The sequence below is a fragment of the Anser cygnoides genome, chromosome 3 (assembly GCF_040182565.1).
Source record: "Anser cygnoides isolate HZ-2024a breed goose chromosome 3, Taihu_goose_T2T_genome, whole genome shotgun sequence".
Classification (NCBI taxonomy): domain Eukaryota; kingdom Metazoa; phylum Chordata; class Aves; order Anseriformes; family Anatidae; genus Anser; species Anser cygnoides.
In genome coordinates, this window is record NC_089875.1 from 119753373 (window position 1) to 119780618 (window position 27246).

A 27246-nucleotide genomic window follows, 5' to 3' on the forward strand; every position below is an offset into this window, starting at 1 on the left:
ATGTTGCCCCAGGGAGACAGCGCACTGACCTACTGGCCTGGAGAGATCTCCTCCATGGGTCACAGACTCTATTTCTCAAGAAATTGCCTTTTTGCCCCCCTTTGCCTGGCACATAAAATAACCTCCCACACACCCGCTTAAAACAGTAGGTAACGGAGCCCCAGCTCTCCTCACGAACTCCTTGCTGGGTTTTAGGGTCCTGACCCCTCTCCCTTTAAGGAGATCTGCCAGCCTTACTTTAGAGGATCTAATACAAGCTGAAAATCATAGCTAATTAATTTGCTTATTCTTCATGTGCAGGGCTGGTGTCAAAGGGCCAAGACCATGGAAGCAGAGCTCTGCAAACTGTGCAGAGAGTCGGGGTCTCAACCTTTTCAGGCAGCCCTTCAGCACAAATTCCTTCTCTACCACCACAGCCCATGTTGAGCTGTAGGAGAAAAAGCACGTGAGCTGGAAAAAGAAACAAACAACAACCAAAAAAGCTTCGGGCAAGTGTTTACACCCAAGTCACACACACCCCCAACGGAAAGTGAAGGCAGTACTAATAAAGAAGATTCACCACTGTAATTAAAGAATTTTAGAGTCTTCAAGGTTTTAATTTGAACAGACAAGTCTACTATGTTCTCAACATATCTACAGCAAAGTTTACAGCCACTTTGTATCTGGTTTTCTCCCCTCAAATGGCTAAGCGATTTCAGCCATTATAATTTCTCCTCCATTTTTACTTTTTTTTTGTTTGTTTGTTTTGCAATATATTCAATACCACAGCAGCTAGGATTCTGTACACATACAGCATACGTCTAACAATAGCACGAAACTCCCAGCCCTGTTACTCATTTGAAAATGAGGATCAATGCAGCAGCCAAGTCCAATGAACAATCCCAGATGTTTGGACAGAAGTGCGCTCACCACTTAGATTTGTAAGAGTTAACAGCTACGTAGCACACATCACGCAGTGCTATCCAGTGTCACAGTTACAAAAGGAGTGCTAGTACGGACGCCTTCCCCCGCAGAGGAACCTGCACAACGCTTTCCAAGGCTTGAGCGAAGCAGACGGACGCCGATACGCTGTACAGTGCAATTTAAGTTACATCGTATGCAACGTGGACAACAGTGCGCTTAACCGGGTCGCCACATTCAGGAGTTAGATCGATACAATCAGAATATTGAAGGTACACATTCCCTTTGTGTTCGTGAAAGCTGTGCAAGTTAGTTCTTTTTCCCTTTTTTTTTGGGGGGGGGGGGGGGGTAAATGGCAGCGTCCCCGCGTCGGCTGACCCCAGAGCTTGGAGAAGGGGCCCCTCGATGTCCAGCTTATTACGCGGAGAGCTACGTGCAAAAGAGTTGACATGGGCATCTCGGCAGCAGCGTCACGCTGCCGAGCCAGAGCTGGGCACTGCCACAGCGCTCAGGGCTCAGGAAGACACGGGTGACTGCAAGCAGCGTGTCACTGACTGCATGGGGTGAGTGCAGCGGGCTAACAAGAAGCAAGCTGATCAAAGTAAGTGAATAAATATGGTGGACGCACGGGTAAGCAAAGAAGGGGCACTGCTCCACCGCGTGTTACCAGTAGTCACTAGACTCGAACCTGGAAAACGCTGGGAACGAAAAGGCAAACAGACCCTGCGAGTGGCCTGCCGCAGGTCTGAGAACCGTCTTCTCCCAAGAGAGGACTCCCAGGAGAGATCTCGTCTCAACTCCACCTCACACAACACCCTGCAGGACTGAAACATGGCACAGAGGTGACTGTTTGCGGGTTAACTCAGCCCTCCAGCTCCTGCTGCTCGCTGTGAACACAAGGCGATGCGTGGCAGAGGAATCAGGGGGTGGGACAAACTGCTGTCGCTGCTCAGGATGACACTAGGGAATCCTCGTTAGGGTCCACACCGCCACAAAGCCAGGGTGCACGCACTGCACTTGGGTGCGGACTCAGTCCTGAAACCAAGTCGAGGATGAAATGCCAGCTCGGAGAGAATTTTCTGCCTTTCGTTAGCTGTCACAGCTGGTTACCCATTTTCCTCAGATGCCTGCAGTTTCCACGAGACCAGAGCAGGCAGGCAATTGGATCAAAAAAAAAAAACCCTCTTTGCTTCTCTATTATTTAGCTCAATATATAATTATTATGTTAGAAAATTGCATAACCTTTAAGTGTGTTTTATGTATAGTCTATTATGGGGAAAATAGTCCCTTCTGAACCCTTCTCATCTGACTAGTGATCATGTATTTTAGATGTACAGGAACGGCAGAAATTGGGAATTGGATGGGAGCACAACATCCAGGCAGGTGCAGAGCACGCAGCCGTAATCTTAAAGGGAGAGCAGTAACGTTCTGGGCTTTCATTTGCAATACACCCAGAAGGCAGCTCCAAAATCTGGAGCTTGGAGGCGGAAGGGAGGCATGGCCAACTTGAATCTCTACTGTCACGCAGTAAAGATCACCAGCTACCCTGAGAAGCGTTCCCTATGCCAGCCTTGATTTAGTTGTTCTCGCTATGTAAGAAGAAACTGGTAGAAATTGGTATTACAGCCGTTTTTTTTTTGTTTGTTTGTTTTGTTTGTTTTTCTGAAGCGAGACGGCTTTAGGACTAAGTTTAGGCTAGTCAAAAAAATAAATAAGGAAATAAGGACTGGAACAAAAGGCATTAAAAGGGAGTGCCTGAAAATCGCTATCACAAATAGTCTTCTTGGTTACGGAACACTTTTAAAAATATTTTTAGTGGCTATACGTATTTTGCAGAAGACTACTCTCCAGATACTTCCAAGACAACTACAGATCCTGTTGTCATATCTGTCTTTATGTAAAGTGGCTTTCAGGTAAAGGCAGCTTCATTCCAAAACACCAAAGAAATTACTTGGAAGTTCAACACTTTTGAGAGAGATCAAGATTGACCTAACACAGCTCCACTTGTTTCAGCCCAGTCAGGCTGACAGCAAACAACTTTTAAGAACAATTCCAGCCACACGCACTGTTTTAATTCAAGCCATGTGCAGCTACCAACGGAATCAAGCTGAACAAACGCTGAGATGAGTTAACATGCCAGACCATTCTTACCCGCCTTTCTGAAGGAGGAAAAAAATCTCCAGCAAAAATCCACAAACTTTATAACAAAGCAGACTGCAGTCACAGAAACAAGTAACCACAAAATACAAAGCTACCTGGAAAAGTTCTCTCTAGCATCTTTGGGCAGTTTTAGCATCTGCAAGCGATTTACACTGTGAGCATTTCTGTAGTGTGACAGCCTTCCAGTCTGCAGCAGCAACCTGGGATGTTAGATCACGTTAACTCCCAACTCCTGCTTTTGATGTTTCTAAGAGCGTGAGAGGTAAAAAAAAAAAGCACTGAATGGAGTAAAAATATTTTGATGAGCTGTAGATTAAGTGCTGCTCGTGCACCCTGGCAATGCCGTGAGCCTGTTCAAATGTACAGGAACAGCCAGTGCAGTCAGAAGCTTCAAGAGGGCAGTAGTTCAAACAGGACAGCTCCAAATCACTGCTTTGCTTAGCAAATGAACACCTCCGCCAACCACTTAACCTTTGTGTTTTCCAGGTAGAATAAAAAAAAGTTTGTTATTCCTTAGGAGGTATTTGTCCACGAGGGACAATTCCACCTGAAGGTCATGGCTTAAACATTAGCAGCAGAATCCCTACCTCGGTCCTGTATTGCACTGAATTTCTTACTCTGGTTTGGTATTTAACCTACGGCTCCCAAGCCACAAAAAAAAAAACAAAAAAAAAACAGAACACAAAAACAAGTGTTAGATATGAAGGCTACAGAAGGCATCATATAGACTGGTTGAGCTTGTAGTTAGATTATACCATTACCTAGGAAACTAAAGAACTAAGCTGCCTTACCTACTCTTGGGGAGAAAAGGTGCCTTCAGGCAGAATGCCTTTCCCTATCTACACAGAACTTCGTCATTTAATCCTGCAAAGAGTGTTTAGAGAGCTGAGGGAAATAAAGTCCAAAGTAAGTCTGAAACACCCCATCTCTTGGCCCATCCTGGTCATCCATACAGTTGGGTGGAGGTAAGAGTTCCAGCTTATAATGACACCGTACACAACTTAGAGACAGAAAAGCTGCCAAGAGAAAGGACACTGTGCCCACTTGTGTGTATCTTCTGTAAACAAAAAAAATCCCTCCCGAAAAGCAGGGAGGTACATAGTGTGAAGTGAAGGTTTCAGCAGCGGGAGGGCACGGGCAGCTGTACCAGAGGACTTTGCAATACATGCACTTTCCACGTTTAGTCTTTAACGTAAAGGGAACTGGAAAAGAAAGACCTGAGGCAAAGCCCTGCGAGCTCACAGGTTCTCCTGCATCCTGTCATCCGTTTCCAGCTCTGCCAGCTGCCTCCTCAACGCGTTAACCTTTGCCTGAAGTTCCCTGTTGTAATTTATTATGTTGAGCATTTCTTCCTGGGCTTCATCGAGGAATTTGGAAGGCCGGTTCCACCGAAGGAAGACACCTGAAAGCCCAGAGACGGAAAGAGTCAGGAGGGATTTTTGTTACAGCAGGAGACTGCTATTCATATCCCATTGCTCTCAAGTAATGTGCACACAACGTATACATTTTTTTCTTAAAAACAGAAATCTCCCCTAAACAGCACTTGGCAATACTGAACCTCCCTTGAGTTCACCATTCTATTAAGCAAGGTTAAAAAATAAAAGCATTTTTTTTTGCCTTCCTTTTTTTTCCTCATATACTGACCAAGACCAACCCATATTTAGTCTCTAGCTTGCCATGACTGCCTGCCGACTACGCTGCAGTTAACTTTTTAGCAGACATGGAATGGAGGAAGTTTCCGCAGCAGAAAATCTACTGCACAAAGTACTCACCTGCTGGTCAGGAGAAAGGGAAGTCTTGTTTATACAGAACAAAAACCTGAGGCTTGCAGATGTAGATTTGGCTACAGCACTGCAGAAATACTGTGCTAAAAAGTTAAGTGATACGAGGAAGGCTTGGTACGATCCCGAGCAAAAACCAGCATGTTGCCAAACGTGAGGAGAAGCCATTATGCTTCCGGGGATGCTACATGCCAGAAATGTTTTGGAATAGATTTCAAAAGGAGTGAGATCACCACCAGCTGAGACAGACTAAGCACGGAGCAGAGACAACAGGAGCGGACGCAAGCTTTGCGAGTAGCCACAAGACACGCGGTGCCTGTAACAGAAAAAGGAAGGCTGGCTTACCTTCCCAGAGCTGCAGGCTCTGCGGGGCAACAGAGGGCCAGATGACAAGGCTGTTGGCCTCAAAAAGAGGGTTCTTGAATTTGCCCAGCTCTTCAGACCGGTTCACCCAGGACCACAGGGACATGGTCTTCTGTTGCAGCTTCAGCTTAGACCTGGGAAACCCAAAGGACCAAATTAGCTTTCGATTTTCTACTGTTAAGACTCATTTTGTCAGAAATACACAGGTTAGACTGCCACAGGCTCTCCTACGTGCTACCAGCCAAGACAAACCAAGGGTGAACATTCCCGCTAATCCTTTCTGTACCACTCCTCAACAAAGCATGGGGTTGGTGGACACCTAAAGCAGTTTACTCAGCATTGTCTTTCAAAGAAGAGATGAGGAAATAACATTTACAGCTTGGGTGGGAGTTAGTTGCCTTCTTGTCCAGGTGAAGAATCGGTCACCTCCCCAAAAAGGTTGGCCTGCCAGGTTTTAGAACGGGATTTAATCCTTCTGTTAAGTCAGTATTAGCGCTAGGATTGTGCAATGGGGACGTCCCATTGGGTCCCTCTGGTGGCAGGAAGCATCAGAGCACAGAAAAGTCCATGTTCCTAGGCCAAACCCACCTCCCAGAGCTAAACAAGGGTCTCTGTGCCCTAGATTGTGGCAAACCTCATTCTGACTGAGCTGCCAGCCGGGTGCGAGATTCCCATGAATACTTCAGGCAGAACAAGCTTAACATTAGACTTCAAAACATTTCCTGCTCACAGCCGGACATTCAAATGTGACAGGCAGGTTATTACACGTAACATTCAACACTCGTTCAGATTTCCTTGCACTAGTTTTACATCTGATATAGCTTTGCAGTCTGACCAGCTGAGCAGAAAACACGAGAGTCTCTTCTAAAAGCAAAGGTTACTTTAAGGGCAGAGAGGTTTATAGGAAGATTGAAACTGTCTTTTTGTATTATCAGCTCTATTTTTTCCTTCTACTCCTTCAGTGGTCTTCAGTTTAGCAGCAGACCAACAGATACGGTTTTACTGGAGTCAGAAGACCTGAGAACAGAAGTGCCTAAGATTAAAACAGGAATTCAAACCCCTGGCAGCTGCCAACTGTCTTGGGAGGCTCCTGTCCTCCTGGACTCCAGAATTCCCCCACTGGTACAGCACAGCATCCAAAAGGGACTAGAGTTCAGAAGCTAAGTCTGCTCAAGTGCCTTAAAGGCCACAAGCAAGCTCAGCAAGAGTCCTAACACTACCTGGCAAGGCAGACTCCAGCAGAACGCATCTCAGCTGCTTCCTTTAAAAAAAAAATAATCACAAGTGCACCCATCTGAGTGTTCACAGCATGCGCTCAACACAGTAAAATCACATTTCTCTAAGGCACAGGTTATGGCTAAAGGGGTTTGGCGTCCTTCTGTTGAAGTTTTACTATGGCGCAGCCAAAAAAAAACCCCAACCTAACTAAAATGCTCACAGCCAAACGAGCCTAACTTTTGCCAAAGCATGGGACAGATCCTTGTGAGCGAATCTCTTCCGTGTTTCTCCACCTCCAGCAGTTAAAGGATGATATAAAAAGCAAATCCTTCCTTTCCAGAGGGTGCTGGGACCAGCAGGCTATAAAGTCACATCCCTGCCTAGCAGCTAAGAGCCAAACTTTGCAGCTTTGGCCCGTGCCTGCCTTGACCTTCTCCTCCAGGCCGATGCTGACAAGCTTGCTTTGCGCAGCTAAAGCTTGCATCATTGTTGAACTCTCGCCATTTATTTCTCCCCAGAAAGCGCTTCTGTGTAAGGGATTATATAAGAAAAGGTGGAGAATGTTCAAGGCCACACAGGGAAACAGAAAAGACAACCTAAAGGTAGTAGCTTGGACTTGGAGAAGGCAAATTCCCCCTGACAAAGCCACAAATTCCTTTATTCACAATGTCCCAATTGTAAAAGGGAAAAATCCCCTGCCATTGCCACAGATCACAGAACTGCAAGAACCTCACCTGCATTAAGACCACACAATCACCTTTTTCAAGCTTATAAACTTCTTTTTCTTGCCAGATACAGCCTGATATTTACAAGGTTCAAAGGAAGCATCCTCACCCACCTTTCGTTTTCGTTGTTTCCCAGGAAAGTCCCAAACTGCGAAGCGTAAGCGTGTTCAAAGAGCATAATAAGGAATTGTTCGTTGAATTCAAAAGAGCAAGGGAACTGACGCAGGATTTGCCACACACAGTCCAAAAAGAGGAGAAACACTGGGGCCTCCCACTTCTGCTTTGTGTTCGAGTAGGCTGACTGGGCACAGCGCAGCTGAAAAGGATGGCCAGCCTAGAAATCAGAGAGAGCATCACACAAAGTACAGGGATGTGAATACATACAGCAAGGATTTCAGAGCCAGTTCTGTCCATGCAACTACTCTACTACCGTTATTTTCTACAACTGTAGCTTCATCAAACATTCAGTGATAAATTGCTAGTGAGCATGGACAAAAAAGGCATGGGAAAAAAAAAAAAGGCATCTCTGCCTTTTTTTGGCTCTGTAGCTGCCACTGTATTTGATCAGAGGATTTTATCAAGAGCAAACTAGCGTAGGGGCACCAAAGGACCAGTCTGAGGACATTAGCTGCAACAGCAGAGAGCAGAATTAAAATTTTGCGTTTCTAGTATTCTAAAGAGACGTTCACCTTGGGCACACAAGAGGCAGTTCCCTCAAACTGAAGAATTAAGGTGAGAGATACAAGCCCCATGGAACGCCAGAGGTACAAATGACTCAGTAATAATGGTGCTCCTTCGGACAAGGGCTGCTCACACGAAGCAGGGCTGCAACAAGGCCCGACTTGTTTGCTGCCTCTCAGGCCATTTCTCAACACAAGTGGGAACAGAACAGATTGCCATTCTATCCCCGAGTACTCACCTGCAGCCACTCCCTCACGACGAGAGCCTCAAAGCCACGTATGGTCCTGCACCTCGGATCCAAGATAATCTGTGCCAGAGAAGTCACCTGGAGTGTCGAATCCGTTCCTTCAGTCCCATGAACCAGCACGGACGCACCTTCCCTGCGAGAAAGGTGGAAAGGAGTAACAGTATGAATGAGCACAACACATCCCATGGACTTGCACATCCCGTGGACGTCAGCATCGCAACAGTCTGATGAGATTCTTGCTTACACCTGGGCTTAACTACACTTACACCTTCACTGGGGTTTACTGTAAGCAAAGCCAATGAGCCAGTGCAGGAGAAAGAAGAGGCAGAGCTTGGTGTCCAGAAAGGAAGATGAATTGTTTGCGCTGAGCAAGGAAGCTTGTCTAAGAGCCAAGCACAAAGGCTTCTCAACTCACCATCAGCACAAGTGAAGCAGCAGAACAACGTGAGGGGCAGCCTGAGGTGGGACAGTCTGGGGCAGGAAGGTTTTTGCACTTTGTTGGGGACCCACAGGCTGTCACTCCCCACATCCTAGTCACCACTAAGACAAATGATTTCCTCTCTTCTTCTTCCATCCTAGGCTGTATTTGGATACGCTATCCAAAAATTTAAGTACTCCTCAATTAAGGACAGGATGGTACTGAATTGCATTTACAACCCTTACTCCTCCCAAACGCTGACCCAATGCCTCACTTCTGCCACCACCCTTACACCTAGCAAGGACATTAACTGCAGGCTGGATTTATTTCTGTGCAGAGACCCAAGCTAATCAGCACAGCACGGGTAAAACAGATCAATCCACCACGCTGCAGACATTACCTGCGTTTTGAATTGAAAAACGGAACAAAAAAATCTGTACCTTAAACATTGCAACAACTTTGTCTACAGTCCTATGTCTAAAATAAACCCAGTGCCTCTACAGCACAGATAATCTTTATATACTCTCTCTTCCTCCCCCAGGCAGTGGCAGAGGCCCCTTAACTGCAAAACTTCACTGCCAAGCCTATGTGCTCCCCAAGCGGCGTGTGCCAGGAACACTTTTCACCTTTCTGGCCCCAGAATTTAAGACACAACAGAGATCTGCCCCAGCCACTCCTGCCCTGGGGCCAACGTAACTGAACCGCTCTCATCAACTCAGCCCTAACCACCAGGCTCTGAGCGAGGCAGGCCAGGCATCAGGTCCGAGCTGGCGTGTCCTAACTCCAGGTAAACAGAAAAAGCAAAGAGGAGGTTAAAGATGACAAAACTGCCTACTCTCCCAGCAAGCCAGACAAGTTTCGTCACCGATCTTTCCCCTTGTACACAAGGGGAAAGAGTTACAGATAAAACTATTGATCAAGAGCAATCATTTCCTGGCACAGTCTGTAACTAAGCAGACGCTGTCAGTGCTTTTAAAAAGCACAGCAGCTCATATTTTAATGCAGTAATGCTGTTTTACCAATGAGACTGCATTTCATCTTGTTTGTGTAACCGATTTCCTGACTGTTACAGAAAGCTTAAGGTTCCCTGAGCTTTGAGAAGGGCCTTCCCCTTTCAGAGCCACGAAAAGACCACCACATTTAGACCCCTGCATTTGTTTTTTACAAACCCTGGCACCTGACCATTGGCTTTCGCTCTCCAGCCTGAGATATGAAGAGATTTTGAGGACACGCTAGTGAAATCAGCAGGATTTAGTAAGTGTCAGGTTAAAAGAGGTCACAAACACTTATAAGGGATGAGCAAGACGGCTCAGATAGGACTAAAGAGATAAGAATTTTGAGAGCAAAAAGCATTGGACCAATTCCTGGGGAAAACAAAGAAATGCCATCGGTTTAGTCTCTGGAAGTGAAGTGGGGTACTGGAAACTTTCAGCTGAAAAAAAAAACAAACAACCCAACAACCCAACTTTTTATTAATACTGTTGTTACTTTGCTAGGCTACCACACAGTATTTTAGATGGGCACATTCTCACCTAAACCTTCAGTAAAGCAAACTAAATTAGAGGGGCCGAATCAGATGTAGGAACAGATGTCACCTAGATGATCTAATATCTATTCCCAGTGAGTGTTTCCTCCCTCAGGCTTGTACTCAAGAGCGCAAATACGACGGAACATTCCTTAACCACGCTGATGAAATAGCATCTTGCATAGGTGCAAGCAAGCTAGTTCATGGTGCCAATTACTAATGGTCTAAATGCCACCTAAAGAAAACAGAGTATTTAACGATTAAAACTGTGACCAGTGAATGAGAAAATTAGCTTTTTTTTTTGAAAAAAGCTTTACCTGTCAATACACTGAGCAGCTAGACAAGCTGCTGTTAGTATCTCCTTGATGTGAGTCAGCCAGTTGGAAGCTTCCAGCTTACTAAGCCAGCGGTCCATGTTGTGTGACTGGTCGTTACAAGCTTCCACAAGTTTGATGAGGCTTTCCTGCAGAATATTAAACCTTCGGGAAGAGCAAAATATTGTTGAAAACATCAGCAGGACCACAGCAACCAGGGCGACACACAAAAACATACTGATCTCAAAATTCAGCACTAAAACTTGTGTGCATTTACATCACAAGTACGACCCCACAGATGTTGTACCTCGTTACTCTACAAGCCTGCTTTCAGCGGGAATCCCAAACCGTGGCTAAGCACCAGCAGAACACCACTCTTTGGATACAAGCAGCTGCTCCACTTTCAAAACAAATTGCTCCATGAGGTGTTACAACAGTGCAGCCTTTTCCTTCTCTTACCAGAGCTCTGTGCGTGCTCAGCCGTATGAACACCGTACATGTAAAGCGTGTTTCAGGAGCCCTACTGCCATCACCAAGTACAAGCGTTACTGCAGTCCTGCATGGGCACTAGCAAACATCTGCCAGGCTCCAAGTGCTGCTTTGTTCTTTCTACTGCACGGCAAGTTTTAACCTGTAGAGCTGCAACCCCGCTGTAAAAAACAGAAAACTTTAAACTAGACTCAATTTCACTACACAGAGCCACGCCAAGTTTGGCTACATTCTGAAGAATGTAAGAAAGATGTAGCGGGAGGAAGGACAAATTTTCACTTTTACAGTTGTTGCAGTATGTCCTCAAGCCCTGCAGGGCTGGCATTCTGCACACAGCTGGTACAACAGCTGCTTCCCTGGTCCTGTTTCACACTATGCCTTCCAGGGGCACCGAAGTACTGCTGGATCAAATGCCACTTTAACACCACTGATTCCACTGTGCACTCAGGTGTAATAATGGGTGCAGCTAGTAGACTAGATCTCAAAAAGCTTAAAAAAACTAGAAGCATGAGCTACACAGAGAGGAATGAATGCGCTTGACGCCTACATCCACCTGCAAAGTAATCAACATGAAGCTCAACTCCACATAATTTTTTATAAGCAAAAACTAGCAGCTCAAAGCAGAGGACAGGAAATTCCTTCTATTAGCTCCTCACGGAAAACAAAAGAGGAACACAGGAAGGCTGGACTGCAGCTAGAGATGGTCAGAAAAATAGGGAGATTGCCAAATATCTGAAACCTGCAGCAGCAGGTTGTCCAGAACAAGGAACTAAACACAGCTTTCCCAAAGGCAAATGTCTTTTATCACTCACGCACCCTCACTTTGCAAGAAAGGGACCCTGTTTGACCGTAACCAGGATGCCCGGTCACTTTCTACAGAAGCCAATTACTTTATGGAACTAGCCCTGCCAATGCAACCCTGCAAAGCCTAGCAGAGGAGGGCCTGTGTGGTTTCACCCACCTCTCAATACACTTGTGAATCCTCCTCCACTGGGGGTAGTACACTTCTTGTTCAAAGCCCCCTCCTTTGGCCCGGGCCTGCTGCGCTACGTTCAGGGACCTTGTATCGATGATGTAGCCGCGCTTTCCAGGCCGCAGTGTGGCGTTAATCAGCTTCTCGTCTTCTTTACACCGCCTGCCGTTCGTACCCGTTAGAGGCTGGCTACTGCGCATCATGACCTGCGAGGACAACCAACCATCAATTAGGAGACAAAGGCTTGAGACTTGGGGCTCAAGTGATCCGTGGCTTTCAGTCTGGAACAAACTCTGCTTTAAGTTCAATCCACAACATTTAGAGGGTCAAACACACTGATCTAAGCAGCTTGATGCCCAGAAACACCGTCCCACATTCCTCTGGTTCTTCCGATAGCTGCTGTTCCCTCTTGCTCTGAACCCTGCAGTTCTTTTCTTCGGTTCTTAAGTGCAATTACTCACAGAGACAGAGTTTATTTAAAAAACAAACAAACTAGAAATCCTTAAGTCGTGTAATCACTTGGCCGGCCACTTTCTAAGTTACAGAGTTGTTCTTTAATTATTCCTGTAGAACCATCTTTGCAAGCCACTGAACTGCCTTCCTGCTGATGCCTCCTTTATAAACCACCATTTTTAGGATTCTCATTCTGAAGGTCTCTTTCAAATCCATTTTTACAGTATCTTAGTCACTTATATATTAATGATGTCTACTAGGCACAGTTTTACTCAGTGGCTAGGCTAATAAATCCTAATTCAACAGGTTTATTAGTTGAGATTCCTTTGGTAAACACCTTTCAAATGAGAAAGCTATTGCATCCCAACAGCTCCAACAACTAAAACGTGAGGGCAGCCAGTCAGCAGCTCCGGCTGTACTTGAGAACTCAAAGCCAGGAGAGCAACACGACAGACAGCATTACTGCCACGAGTTCAAGCACTGAGCCAAATGCTGCTACACTCCTCGCATTTGATACATGCACAATTCAGAGGGATAATTGAACATGTCTTCCTTCAAGAGCTTTCAGTCAAGCAGAAAAAGAGCAGAAAATGCTACTTATGAAGTTGGTGGAGAGCTGATTTTAAAAGCAAGGCAAAAAAAAATTTGAAGGTAGCACACTGCTGGGTCAGATTAGATGTCCTCTAACTCAGGCCTTACAAATCTTGGCAACAGGAGGTGAGAACACTTAAGAGCATTTGACTCAGAAGCGTGCATCGAGGTTGCAAGCTGCCAGCGGAACACCCCAACATCCTTAGAACAAGTTACATCAGCAAGAGATACGGAGAATTACCCAACGATTTCATAAAGTGCATTTCTTAATTACAGCGCATTGGTGCCTCAATTAGATTTTGGCTCGCTGAGAGGCGGCGAAGCCTGCAACAGCAAGAATTTGCTGCTCCTGAAACGTGTTAAGCTGAGAGGCTCGGAGAACAGATTGTTCCGATCACTCCACCGACAGTTACCCGGCAGAAGCAGCGCTGGCTCCGGGCACGCTTGCTGTCATCGTGACTCCGTTGCAGAGGAGCCGGCCCACCACCCAGAGACATGACAATGTGGTTTCTGCCATCCCTGCAGCGTGAAGCCTCTTGGCAGACGAAGCGAGGAAGGGTGCCAACAGTGGCTTTACAGGCTCCCAGCAGTAAGAGCAAGATGAGACAAGCTCATGCCACGTACGCGCCCAAACAAGCAGGCTAATAGCTATTTCTAGGATGGAGATTACTCATTCCATCGCCCAGAACCAGTTTCAATGCATACACTTACAAACAAGCTGGAAAATAATGAGTGAACGTCTCATGAACTGCATTAAGTCTAGAGCACAAGCTGTTCTGCTCATTAAGAGAGGCTGACGGGATTTGAGCAGGTTCACGCGCTTCCTTCAGGTACAACCACCAGCCATCCCAACTTACCATCCCGTTCTTCTTATGGTAATAGCTGAGGACTGGGAAACGACCGCCGTAGCGAAACAGTGCGACCTTCCGGAGCGCTTCGTCATCGATGGATTTGGGGACAGTAACAACAGGAGGGTAGGAGGGACAGACAGAGAATTCCTTGTTGACACAGCTTAGACGCCACTCATCTGTCTGAAAGGGAAGAAATTCTAGGCGTTAGGTCAGAAAACAGAGTATTACTGCTAGAGTGAAAGGTAACAGCGAAGAGGAACTTCCATGCTCAGAACAAAGCACGCACACACGGTGATCTGTTCCATTTGCACCACAGGTAAAAGCTCACTTGTCACCGAGCGTAACCACTTCTGCTCACCCAGGACTCTGAACCCCCTGTGAGAGCGTAACTACACCGATCAGTCAGATCAAAGGCACAACGCATGCATGTATCACAGACATCAGAAGGTATGCTCCTGCCTAGCCCTTTAGTATCCATTTAGAGGTCTGCTGACCAATCCTCCCACCCCAAATCTCCTGATCTCCGACCACATCTTGTTGCAGCAGCTCCCAGAAGCTCGTTAACCAGCACACAGTCATCTCTTCTGCTGCCTGCAAAACTTTATAAGATGACCCTTTATAAGATGACCCTGGTTCTTGAGGTGAGGGATTTGTTCCACAACAGATCCCCATTTAGCTCCCATGGTCAGAAACGGGTGGTAGCAGCTTTTCATTATTTCACAAGCACAGAAAACAGCGTGTCTTCAGCACGCACTATAATGCAACTTACTGCATTAGCAGACAACTCAGCTCCAGATGACAAAGCTGCTTGGAGGTTAAAAGTTACGATTTAACATTTCCAGCTTGGTTCTTTCCTGTGGGCTCTGCTTAACGTAAACCACGACAGTTCTTCCTCCAGAAGCACTTCCTGGAACCACGGCAGCGTCTGAGCACCAAGGTGAACTCCCGTTACATCATTTTTCAGCTTCCAGCAGCCAAACATTTGTGAAAGAACCCGCTGAACATCAGCACGCTCCAGCCGGCGGCTGGTATTTCTGCCAGCGAGCTCAGGCTACCAGATACACGGGGTCAGACACAAGCCTTGGCTCCACCTCAGGCAAAACCAAAGGTCAACAAGTGGCCTCACTGACGAGAAGCCCTCGCTTACTGAATCCAGCAGAGCAGCACCTAAAGCTTGGCAGGAACAGAGCTCGGGGCACTTGGTAGCAGGGTGGTGGCTTTGCTGGGCTGCATCTTTAGTCGTCGTGTCCTTATTCTGTAACTCCTTACGGCCAACCAAAACCGCTGGCAGAAACCCTGGTGGGGAAGGTGACCCAAAAGCCTCTACAGCATGTTTGGATTTTAGCAACAGCGTTAGCCTCTTAAAAATAGAGGCAGAGTGACAGATTTGCCTGTAGAAAGCTCCAGGCAAAAAATTTAAGTGAAATAAAGTCTTTTGAAGAGGAACAGGCAGCTGCTATTAAGGTCTCTTTTTTATATTTAGTTACTAGACAGGACACAAATATAAGAAAGCAAATAAGACCCCAAGTAATTTCTCATATGAGGCGTTTTTGGTATGGACCAGTAAAGACTTCTGCAACTGCAGCATGCAAAAACCTCAAAGATGCTGTAAAAACCTGTGTTCAGAGAAAGCTTCAGCTAGACAAAAAGGCAGGGGAACAAAGCAGGTATCAGAGGAAGCAAGAGAAGAGCATGACAGTTAAGTTATCCAGTAGCAGAACACAAATTATAACAAAAATTGATTCAGAAAGGTTGGACATGCGTTAACTGCATGACTCTGATCAGAAAGGTCTCTTCTCCTCTCTCCTTTTTTCTTAAAAAAAAAAGCCTGCCTGTACCTGGTTATACGAAGCAATCTGCTTGGCTTGCTTGTCCAGTGGAAAAATAAGATTGAACCAGAAATGCTTCTTGCAATGAAGTATCTCCGCCAGACAAACATGATGATCTGATTCACGACATGATTTCATCATCAACAGATGCAATGCAAGGGATGTGGGGCCCAGGATACAGCAAAATTGTCTCTTTTGGCGGCAGCCTAAGAAAAAGATGCTGGAAAGCACACACATGGGTGTTACCATCATCAGGAACAGTGCTCAGCACTGTGTTGAGCAGCCTACCCAGACGGTCTTGCAGCAGCCCTGTTGCAAGCTTATTTCATTATTCAGTAACCTCAAAACGGCCCCTGTGAACGTCTACATTTTACAAGGTAAAGGCTCTCCCAGATGCAGAGCTAAATTGCCTCTGGCAATCGTGTCACAGGCAGAGATGAAACAGTGTCTGGATCACAGACGGGAGGTTGGCCGGTCACAGTTCGTGCTTTTTGTGCCAACAACAATATTTTTACAGCTTTTTGGGGTGCCTGTGTCAAATTACAGTAGATTTCATACGATGGTGTGCAATTTGTCCACAATTTAAGAAGTATGTGTGATACAGGAAACAACTGAAACACCCCACTGTTACCTAAGACGTAGGGAGGGCAGAATCAAAACCTTTTAGTATCCCTTTTGAAAGACTGGCCATCACCGATATCACCAGTACGAGAGGAATAGAAGAGTATCAACGTGATTTATCTCCCACTTTGGTAACTTAACTCGACTCACAACCTCCTCTCCTCACCATTTATAACACGAGACAGATGATACCGTTGTGTCAGCCAGTTATAATTTACCGTTACAGGGGAAGGAGGAGAAGGGCAGCAATTAGCCCCGTTCGTCTCCTGTAGCAGAGCTACTTGTGCAGAGATCCAGCGAACCTCTGCAGAGCCAGCTTCAGACTGTTAAAGTGTACTCCAACATGAACAAGGTGACAGTAAAACCCAACGGCGCAAGCACCTTCGTGGATTTTTCTTGGGGTCTCTCTGCAGTTTGGAAAAAATTCTGCCATTACTAACGGGCAGAGTGAGGGATTAGCAATTCAGCTACACGCAGTAGTAGATGCAGACGCAGGAAGCAGCACGGATTGCAAGGAAAGAGAGAAGAGGTGGACCTCATCTTCAGACATCAAAAAAGTACGCTCCGTGAAGCTCAGAAAGTGCAAAGTTAACATTTACTTCTCTTGGCAAGAGATCTAGAGACCTGAACTTTAAGGATTCAGGAAAAAAGAATTGCAGTTAAGACTGAAAGTGGCGAAGGATTGCGGGGTGAGCACAAAGGAGGAGAGGACTCAAAAGGAGGAACAAAAAGGTAGTCAGAAGTGTTTTCCTAAACACAGAGCAGGATTAACTTTCTCTTCTTTCTATTCTGCCTGTCCTGGTACTTGTTTAGAGACAGCAATTTTCAAATGTCACTGTACTGGAAAGCTAAAACTACAGTTATTCTTCCTCCGAAGAGCTTGCAGTTGATAGAAAAGGTCATTTTCAACAAAACTGTGTAAAACAACAAGCCTTAGACGACAGTTCGAGAAGCCTTCACAGACCTAGAAGAATCCTGAAAAGCAGTGATGGCAGGCCAGTACCAAGGAATGGACAGAAGGCACCAAGCCCTATAACAGAGAGTGTAGAGACAAGAAGCAAAACAGATGCAGGCAAAGACTGAAGCTTGTCTGATCACCTGTATTTCACAATTATCTGCTACACTGCAAGCCGAGACCAAAGCCTCAAAATTCACCTCTTTATAAGAACTCCAGGACAGAAGATAAACCTGTTGAACTGTCCAGAACCCTCAGCTTTCCTACGCTGGCAACAAAATAAAAAAAATAAAAAGAAGAAATAGGCAAAGAAACCGAGCTCCGCGGCAGTGAAATATCTTCACGTTGATTATCCCGTGAGTGTATAAGCTTCCCAGGGCCGTTCCCTTATCTTGAAGAGGAACGTGAGTTTTCAGTGTTACAGTTCACAGTACCCTGCAACTGTAGAAGTTGGCAGAAGGGAAATTTCTTCATCCTGACCTATTAGCTTTTCCTCAATCCACAAAAGAAAAGGAAGTATTTTCATTGCATATACTCTAATTCCATTCAGCTACTCGCTGGTTATGCAGGAGCACAGCGAGGAATGCAATTTTCTTTAAAACAAATTTCACCTGACGTACCTGTAGCCAGTCCAGGTCTCATGCACCCAGTGCCTCCAGGAAAAAAAAAACAGCTGGATAAGCAAACGCCATCTATCCTGTGCATTCTTTGCTCCTTTCTTATTTGCCTGTAGTATCATTGAAGTCTCATCTCACAGTAATTTGGAGGCACAACACAGCCAGATGGATGATTTAAGGGAGAGGGAAGTAAGCTTCTGAATTCCACTCATGTGACTTAAGAAAATCCGCCATTTACTTGCTCTGGCCTGTCCCAGAATAAAGTTTAAGTATAGAACAAAAAATGTTTGGTCAACACCATTTTTTTTTAAATCTGTTGTTCAGGGAAAGCAAGTCACTTGAGCGTGGTTTTTGTCACCATTTCTTGTAAAAAAAAAAAAAAAGTTACATCTGAAATTCTAGGTTAAAAGCCAAGAATTAATCAACAGCTGTTAGACATATATGTTTTAAAGGAATAAATCATTCGGTTTTTAATTACAAGGAACAATTCCTGGGAAGGAATATATTCGTATTTCTTACCAGGAATCTATGTTCAGAAAGCCAAGGGATTCACAAATAAGTTATCAGTGCCCTTTTAAAGCCTCTAAAAGACAAAAGTGTAATAATGGATTTTGTTAGCAGCTGCATCTGCGTGATGGTAAATCCCAAAGTCCGCAGTGATCTGATTCCTGAAAACCAGAAAGGTTTTAAACTACACACAGAAAGACATGAACAGAAGAACCATCTCCTGCAAGCTTCCACTGAGCTCTCAGGGATGTCCTGCTGCTGCCCTCAATCCTGCTCCTGCACGATCTCCCCTCTCACCAGAGGGCACGCTTCTGTTTCTTGCCTTTCGATTCTCCCTGAAATGCCTCTGAGCCTGGAAAACATCCGCTGCTTTGCCTCCAAACAGGAGAGCACCCTGATCTTAGGTTTGACTCACCCAACTGAATTAAAACAAAAGCTGTGCAGTTAGTTATTAGAAAAGGTCAGGTTTTATTACTTTTGACAGCAGGTGAAGATGGGACATGCATCTAATTATGAGACAAAAATAGAAAGACCCCTAAACTCTTTTGATTTTCTGATTTCATCATGTGAATCTGGCCGAGCTAATCACATTATTCAGTTATTAGTCATAAACAGGAAGTGACAAATCCTGCAGACAAGCCCGGTTGTGTATTTAAAAAAAATAAATCGATGTTCTTTGATGCTGTACTAATGGATGTGGTCTCAGGAACATAAGCGATGCAGCAAGTGCGCATATTTAATGTGGAGGACTTGAAACACAGAGATGCAAACCCAAGGCACTATCAAACCAGGCAGAATCCTGCAAGTATCTGGAAGTGGGCATGCACATTATCATCTTCCTAGAGGGCTATAATTTATATTTCTAAGTTTCTGTTTGTGTTTAAAGACAGCTTTGTTTCAGTTCAGGCGTTGACAAAGATTCGTCCTGCTCCAGATGAAAACTTAACTTGAACAAACCCAGACCAAAGGTCCTGTACTCATTCTTACAACGAGGAAGCATCCCCAAAGGATAAACATTTCCTGCGTTCATATCCTCCCAGGCAGCTTTTACATGAACCTCAAAACTCCATTTCCACCAGGTGAAATATGAGTGCCAAACAGGAATATTTAGCACATGCAGAAATGCCTGACGTTTACAGGGAGTGCCAGGAGCACCACTCATTTTCCACCCAGGCATTATCAGCTATTGTAACCCCCAGAGGATTTCCACTCCAGGCACTCTGAGCGAAACACTTCAGTGCAAACCTTTAGGTTCAGCTTACCACCGAACTGAGGAGCTCAAACTCTTGCTCAGGCAGATAAGAACGCCAGCCATCTTCAACGACTTCAAACATGGGCCGGTAGAAGAACGGGTACATGAGGGTGACAGAATCCAACGTGGAAAGTGCCTGCAAGGATGAGAGAAACAAACAAGTAGTTAAAATTCTTTCAAACTGCTGTTTCATTCCTAAAACACACAGAAAGTGGTGTTTTTCTCTAATACTGGTGATGCAAGCTGACGTCATCCAAAAGCATGGAACTATTAAGTTTGAAGCACTAAGTTTACCTGCAGGGTAGTTTAACGGTCATAGAGCAGAGCAGCACAAAAAAAAAAAAAGATAACAGACAATTTAGCCACAACTAGGGATTTGTCTGCATAGTATCACTTGTGCAGGCTGTGCTATTTAACAGTGCAACAAAGAGTGAGGACGATGCATCCCAAACAGGTATAATTAATGGGATACCTCCTACATCCTGCCACTGAGCTTTAAACTCAGAGTTTGTTAAAAGAGTTGTTAATGCTGCTTGAGACATGTGAAACTTACTTGGTCTGATTTGTTTTCACCTCCTCATGCTCCACCATAACTCTGCTGAGCATCATTTTTCCAAATGCTATTGGGAAATATTTGATTAAGTAGTCTTTTAGCATTTTGTTTGTTTTTAAAATACCCACAAACAACAAATAGAGTTTTAACAACTGAAAGGAGATATCCCGCTATTCACATTCACCTTCCACAACAGCAGTGAGGTCTTCCGTGACTGAGAAGAGCCAAGGCTGAGGTCCGATGAAGGTCTGAGAACCTAAGTGTGATTATCATCATGAATTCTTACCTCAATAGAGCTGGCGATGTTCAGGCACTCCTCCATGCCAGGGATATCCAGCTGAATGATTCGCAGATCTTTGCATTTTATAACGATGGTACCCAGCGAGCCCGCAAACCTGCAGCAAGACAGGAAGAAAGAGCCTCTTAGGAACAAGATCTTCTAAGGTCCGGTGAGGTATTAGAGCTCTTCCCACAACACATGCCTGTAAGATAAAATTCCATTAGTAGTAATACATCTGCAATATATGTACCTAGATATATCTGTTTTGGAAAGATGACAACAGAGAAATATTTGGTATTTTTCAAGTTGTGCTCTGCTTTTCTATTCCACCCTTGTGATGTGGCAGCGAGTGGACGTATTACAAGACAGAGAAGGTTTTCACCCTGGCTTTGCTTTAAAATACGCAAGAGAAAAGGAATGTTTAGTGGTTGTTTTTTTTCACCCCGATAAGACTGGGAACTTCAGCTGGAAATCAACCCAGAAAAACTATGCTACAAAGCAAACAAAGCACACAGACGCCCTCTCCAGTCCTCCTTGCAGATATGAAAAAAGGCCTACGTCTGAGCAGATAACGAACGCTTTCCTTACATCAAGTAGCCAGCAGCACTCACAGAAGCGATGCAGATTTTTGTTTGCAGAGCAGTGAACTAAGGAAAAGCAGCTAAGTCTCCTTGCACACCACAGCAGTGCTCACAGCACCCAAGGTGATGCAAGAAACAGGAGCAGGCAAGAACTGAAGGACCAAGTTCCAGTCCCCTGGGGGACTAAGCAGGGGATAGACCACAAAAAGAAGGGCAGAGCTGCACCAGCTCTAAGAGCAGACCTGTTGCTAAGCTTCGGGTTGCTTCACTTGAGCTACAACCATGCCTCTAATTTATTTTGAAGTTATTACAGGTGATCTGTGCAAAGAAACGTTAACATTCAGAGCCTATTACAATTTTAGTAACACTGAAGGAAGGAATGGAGGCATTCTGACCCAAAAGCTCTGCACCTCCAGCACAACCAGTCTGTGCATCACACGTGCTCGCTGCAGCACTGTTTCACAGGTCCCCAAACAGCCAGGGTGCATCCACCACTGGGGCTACTCCCCCTTTCCCCAATTCCTTCAGCAAAAACTCCACATAGTATCACTAGAAACTGTTTCTCTTCTTATCACATCCTACAGGTCATATTTAAGTTATGAAAAAACTACAAAACATTGATAACAGCTCAATGAGCACCTGATAACTGAGGAAAACACCACTTTTACAGAATTATACTCCTATCATGGACCTGGGAGAAGAGACTTCATGAACCTGATGTAGTAACACAGTTGTTAGGCACTAATACCCTGAAGCGGTGCCAAACTGGAGCTTTTTACAGTCTTTGTTGGTTTAAAGAGCCTTGTTATTCCATCCTCTCCAGCACTGAGAGGAATATAGTCTCCTGTCCTTTTACGTGGAGGAGTTTCATTGCAATTATGCTCACAAAGCTGCTCTCAGGAGGGCGGCATCCACTCTAGGGACCTTTTAGAAACTGGGGCTGGCAATAAGGGCTAACCGAGGGACGTGCAGGCACAGCTAGCTCCGTTATAAATCACGCACCGAGCTAGCAATGCACCACTCCCCAGCATCAAAACTTAAAATACTCCTTTCTCCCTTCATATTAACTTACATTATAAGCTAAAAGAAAAAAGAAGCTTCCCTATAATAATTTTTTAAACTGGAGCCACGGCTGGTTTAGTACAAGCAGCAATGAGGATGTGGCCAAAGCACCCCGATGACTGAGCAGTACCAGATGGGAGCCGATCTCCTTAGGTTTCACCCTGCTCCTGTCCGCACTCAGGCCACAAAGCAACATTTCTCCAACCCTTAGAGAAATCAGAATCACAGGAACCAACTTCATCCATGACCAACAGTTTACCCACTCTGAGGAAGCCTCATATCTGTAACTGCTGCTGCTTCATCTTTCCTGCCTTGTTGTCAGAGAGGAAATGTATCTTCTGGATCGCTTTATGAGGAGAGAAGTTGAGTTTTTAATTAAAAAAAAAAAATATATATTATGAACAAACTGCAAAAAGGACCGTGCAGCAGACAATGACCAGATGAGAGGGGACTGGCACTCAACAGCTTGAGGGAAGCACGGTGGGGCAGCAGAACACATAAAACTGACAGAAACTATGTTAGGATTTGTCTCTGAAGTTCCTGTAACAAGAGAGGATGCGCAAGACTAAAACGCTATTGGCGTGCTGTAACTAAAATTCAGTTTTACCACACCAGTCCAGTAACAAGCATGATGCGAAGGGCGTTATTGATTTGTGCAACCTGCTGGAGGAGTATGGGGATGACACTGCCTAGCAGCTGCACAGTGATGTGGGGCTGAGATAATCCAGATCCTACTTCTGCCACCAGGTTTGCACAGCAGATCCCTTTGGCAGGACCTCACCTTCCACCTCTGGTGAGCCGTTTTTTCAGAATCACGGAATCGTTAAGGTTGGAAAAGCCCTCCAAGATCACCCGGTCCAACCGCCCCCCTACCACCAATGTCACCCACTAAACCATGTCCCCAAGCACCACGTCCAACCTCTCCTTGAACACCCCCAGGGACGGCGACGCCACCACCTCCCTGGGCAACCCGTCCCAACGCCTGGCTGCTCTTCCTGACCAGAAATATCTCCTCGTTTCCCACCTAAACCTCCACCAACGACAGAAACTCGCCCCTCACCTCTTCTCCACGCAGTCGATGTTGGCGTGCAGCAGCCACAGCTCCTCGCCGCGCTCCCTGCGCCGTGACGAGAAGATGAGGTGGTGCCCGGTGAGGCACAGGGTGCCGCGCACCGCCGGGCACCGGGGGCCGTGCAGCACCGCGTTGTCCGCCCGAGGCGTCTTGATCAGCTCCGCGAACTCCATCGCGACCGGGAAGAAGGGAACCGGGAGGGGGAAACCGGGGGGGAGGCGGGGCTCAACGGCCCCGACCCGTTACCGGCCACGAGCCCCCGAGCCCCGAGCCCGCCGACATGGCCGGGCCCCGGAGGAGCCGCGGCGGAAGCGTGTGGGGGACGCAAAATGGCGGACGCTGCCCGGGCGGGGAAGGGAGGGGAGGGTTCGGCGCGCAATGGTGGTTGCTGAGGAAGGTTCCGCGGCATGAATTGTCCGCCCGGGGTGTGTGGGGGATTTGGGGTTGTCCCACGGCCACGTTTTGGGACTTCGTTTGGTTATGTTAAATCCTTACCCGCTGTTCTGTTATCCTCTGTTAGCCCGTGTTAAAAGGCTGCACCCCTGCAGGAAGCGGGGCTCCTGCTTTCCTGGCTCTGCCCCTGCACCATAGGGGAAAAGACAACAGGGGAAAAAACAGTAGGGGAAAAGTCAACAGGGGAGATGCAAACACGCTTTGTGCAAAGCCCTGACACTGCTCCTCACCTGGGTGAAACCCCACGACAGCCACCACTGCTGTTCCTGGCTTTCTCCTCAGCACCCCCTTGACAACTTTGGGCAGTGCCCACTTTTCCCTTCCAAACCCAAGTCCCAGCCTGTGTGGTGGTCTGAGGTTTTCTGGTGCCTGTGCCCCCTGTACGTCACCCTGTGCTTCAATCCAAAACTTTCCTGGTGTCAAAGGGGTCATCCGTGGGCTGTAGGTGCTCCTTCATGCCGTGACATGCGTCCCATCACACTGCAAACATGCGAGAGCTGGTGATAAGGGTGCAGAGAGGCATTTGTGCACTTTTCCCGTGGTTACTGTTGTGAATTAAATCGCTGTTAGCAAAGTTTGAGACAGCAAACACAGCCAAAGGTTGTCCACACACAGCAGCCAGACTAAGCCTGAGGAACAGACAACACGTATTGGCATGGGGCTCACTGGCAGCAGGGTTTCACTAAAATGAGGAAATTAGCAAGATTCAAAACCGATTTTGAGGTGGGTAGTGCTGAAATCTAGCATTTACCCTGAGTGCTTCTGAGACTGAGAAGGGTTCCCAAGCAAAGGGCTTGGAGGAGTGGGGTGCTGGCACTGGCGCAGAACCCCAGATCTCGGTCACCTCAAGAAACTCAGTCCCCAATCTGCTTCATCTCTGGAAAAGAACAAAGCATGAAAATCATGCCAGATGTGTCCAGGGCTCCCTTTGGAGGAGGCAAATAGCCGCTCCGTACCATCCTGCTTGTGATTACCTCGCTGGTACAAGTTTGAGAGTGTTCAGTCCCTGCACGATGGAAACGGCCTGGAACTATCAGTGCAGATGCAAGCAGGCAGCTTTGGATAACGGCCTGTTCTAGCCAATTGCACAGGAGAAAGATTGTGCAGGTATTTAGGTACAGTGACCTGAAATTTTATACTCACCTCTGGCAGCAAGTTCACTCTCTGTTTGTCCAGGTTCTTCCTTGCGTGTCTTATTAATGCTGGCAGTTTAAGTGATTTCTTTATCTGAGAATGATTTGGAAAGCTGCTTAATGGCATTTTCTTTTCATAAACACATACAAATGTTCATGATAAGGAAGCTTAATGCTCTTTTGGCAGTGCTGGCAGTGACCCACATCATCAGCGGCTCCAAGAGAGAAGAGGGGGCTCTCCTAGCTGTGGAGCTCCCAGGGCATGGGAGTCCTGTATTTAACTTAAAAATGTGTCAGCGCTACTTTCAGTCTGGTTCTGGGATGGCCTGGAAGAAATCCCAATTTTCTCTGGATTTTACTGGACAGACTGGGAAGCCTTTGGTGGGAATCTAGAGCTAACAACCTCCCACCTTCGGGCCATGAGAAGGACCACGACGTGCTGCTTGCCTATGGTTGTACAAGAAATCCTTGGTTTAATCTGACTAAACAAACCCAGAAAAAAGACCAGAGGGCACCTGCTCAGAGCGATCAGCACACATTTTACCTCCTCTCATTTCCAGTTCCACCTGCCATCGCTTCCAAGACCAGACCACAGGGAATGGTGAGGGTGATAGCCCCAGACATTTGCTCTGCTGCTCCCTTCCCATCCAACCTCCAACCATCCTGTAGGTCTGGAGCCTCCGAAGCAAGACTCAGCTTGGCATTTTTGGAGGGCTGGTGCTTTGGTGATGCCTTCGGCTTCGGCAGGGGGAGCTCCACACAGCTCCTTCTGCCTTGCAGCCAGCTGATGGGTACGAGCATGTGGCCGATGTAGCCCTGTGGTCCCCAGCAAAGTCTTGTAGTTTATTTTTTTTAATAATTGGTTGAAAACAGAAGTGGTGAGATACTAATAGGCCAACTCCTATTCTTACCCCTGCCATCAGAGTGGTTAAAAGAGTGTTTACCAGTATGGTGATAGGCACTTTATATATATAAATATAAATATAAATATATATATATTTGTATAGCCCTGTGGTCCCCCCAGTAGAGGCATGGCAGTGGCAGGGCTAAGCTCTTGGATCACCTCTCTTCCAGCTTAGAGAAAAAAGAAAAAAGAAAAAAAAAATTTAAGTACATTCCTCAAATTGTGGGCATGTTACAGGGACTAAAATGAGTGAGAGGTGCTTTGGAAATGTGTCTCCTAAGAGGAGTAGCACTCACATGGGCTTCACTGCCTGCCTCTTTCTTTTTGCCTTTAGGGAAAATGACCTGCTGGGTGGAAAAGCTGAAAGGCTCGTAGTCAAAAACCTTGGGCTCAAATCTCTTTTTCTCCACAGAAAGCTCTGAGCCCCCCTGTTCCCTGAGGCTCGTTGTCCCTCCTGTGGAACAAGGCCAGGAACGTTTGGGGCAGGCTCCTTCTCCTCCAGTATTTCAACACCTCCTGGCACAGCGCAGCGCCGGTGTCACGGTCATTAGGTGTCACTACCATCTCCTAACAAACGGAGGATGAACAGGACGTGATGAGGAGTACGAGGCGTCTCTTGTGCAATTTCTGTTGGACCTGCACACTGCACGGATGATGATCCTGTGCTCCGTTCCCAAACCCACAGCTCTATTCGGGGCAAGGAGAAACAACGGGCTGGGCAGTGCACACCACAAACAAAACTACATGTAAGGTGAGGGGTACAGACTTCTCTGCATGAGGGGGAGCAGATGTACAGATATTTGTGAGGTTGTGTTTGGTTCGTAACAGTACACATGCAGAGAATGGGTTAATTGGGGTTTTCCAGTTTCTGGAGGCTGGTAGCTGCAAGCCTCCTGAGAAACAGCATCCCCACCATGCAGGAGTAGCCTGCACATCCAGAAGGTGTCCAGGCAGGAGGAGATGCAGCTGAATCAGTGCCAAACGCCCAGCGATCCTTCTGCCAGGTCCCTAACGCCAAGCCATCTGCTCCACGTCCGTCCCTTGCCATGCCAAGAGTTTGTCTGGCCTCAGCAGAAGGGCTCTTCCCACATCCTCCTTTCTGTCTGAGGAGCACCATCAGGAGCTGTCGGGTCTCTGGCCACTCTTCCTGGGTGGAAAAGTGGTTCCTGGAAGGAGGTTGCTCCCCAGGCATCATGTAGTTGCACCACCGATGGTGCCACGTCTCCCAAATGGCAGGCAATTCGCCTGATGTTGGGCTTTTCAGCGAGCGAGGTTTTCTCCCCTACATGAGCTCCTATCAGCAGGGTTTCGCCTGCGAAATCCAAAGCATAATTGGCTGCGGAATGCCAGAGGATCCCCCTCCATCTGCTGCAGTCCCGTGCCCATTTGCCCCTTGGAGAAGCACGAGTAATCTTCTAGAGCTGTGCAGTTTGCTTGTTTTCACTCCTGAAATAGGTTCTGATTTTATTATCCAGATGCCCAACTGTTCACCCTCTGATGTTTTCCTGGGATGTTTGTGGCTGAAAACCACCTGAGATTGCAATGCCCATACCTGTGGTGGGAAATTCATAGGGCCTAGGCAGCTGCGAGGCCAGCTGGCATGGCCATGTAGAGGATATTAAGGTCTCCTGGCTTCCCCAAAAGGGGTCAGCTTGATGGGTGTCAGTCCCTCTGCTAACTCTTGAGGTCTGCCCGGGAGAGTTTGGGCAATGCTAGCTGGCCAAGGCCAAAACTGCTC

At 46.5% G+C, this 27246-nt stretch overlaps 1 protein-coding gene across 1 annotated transcript; it reads right to left on the minus strand.

Annotated features, from left to right (window-relative positions):
* Positions 1–1239: 1239 nt before the first annotated feature.
* On the minus strand, positions 1240–23346 carry MTMR9 (myotubularin related protein 9). The gene is made up of 10 exons (XM_013184398.3): positions 23007–23346; positions 20310–20418; positions 19481–19606; positions 13696–13869; positions 11783–12000; positions 10336–10497; positions 8067–8208; positions 7261–7481; positions 5187–5338; positions 1240–4462 (listed from the first exon to the last, which is right to left on the minus strand). Exons 1-10 carry the CDS (start codon positions 23189–23191, stop codon positions 4299–4301), a joined length of 1653 nt encoding a protein of 550 aa, XP_013039852.3. The 5' UTR covers positions 23192–23346; the 3' UTR covers positions 1240–4298.
* Between the last annotated feature and the right edge of the window lie 3900 nt (positions 23347–27246).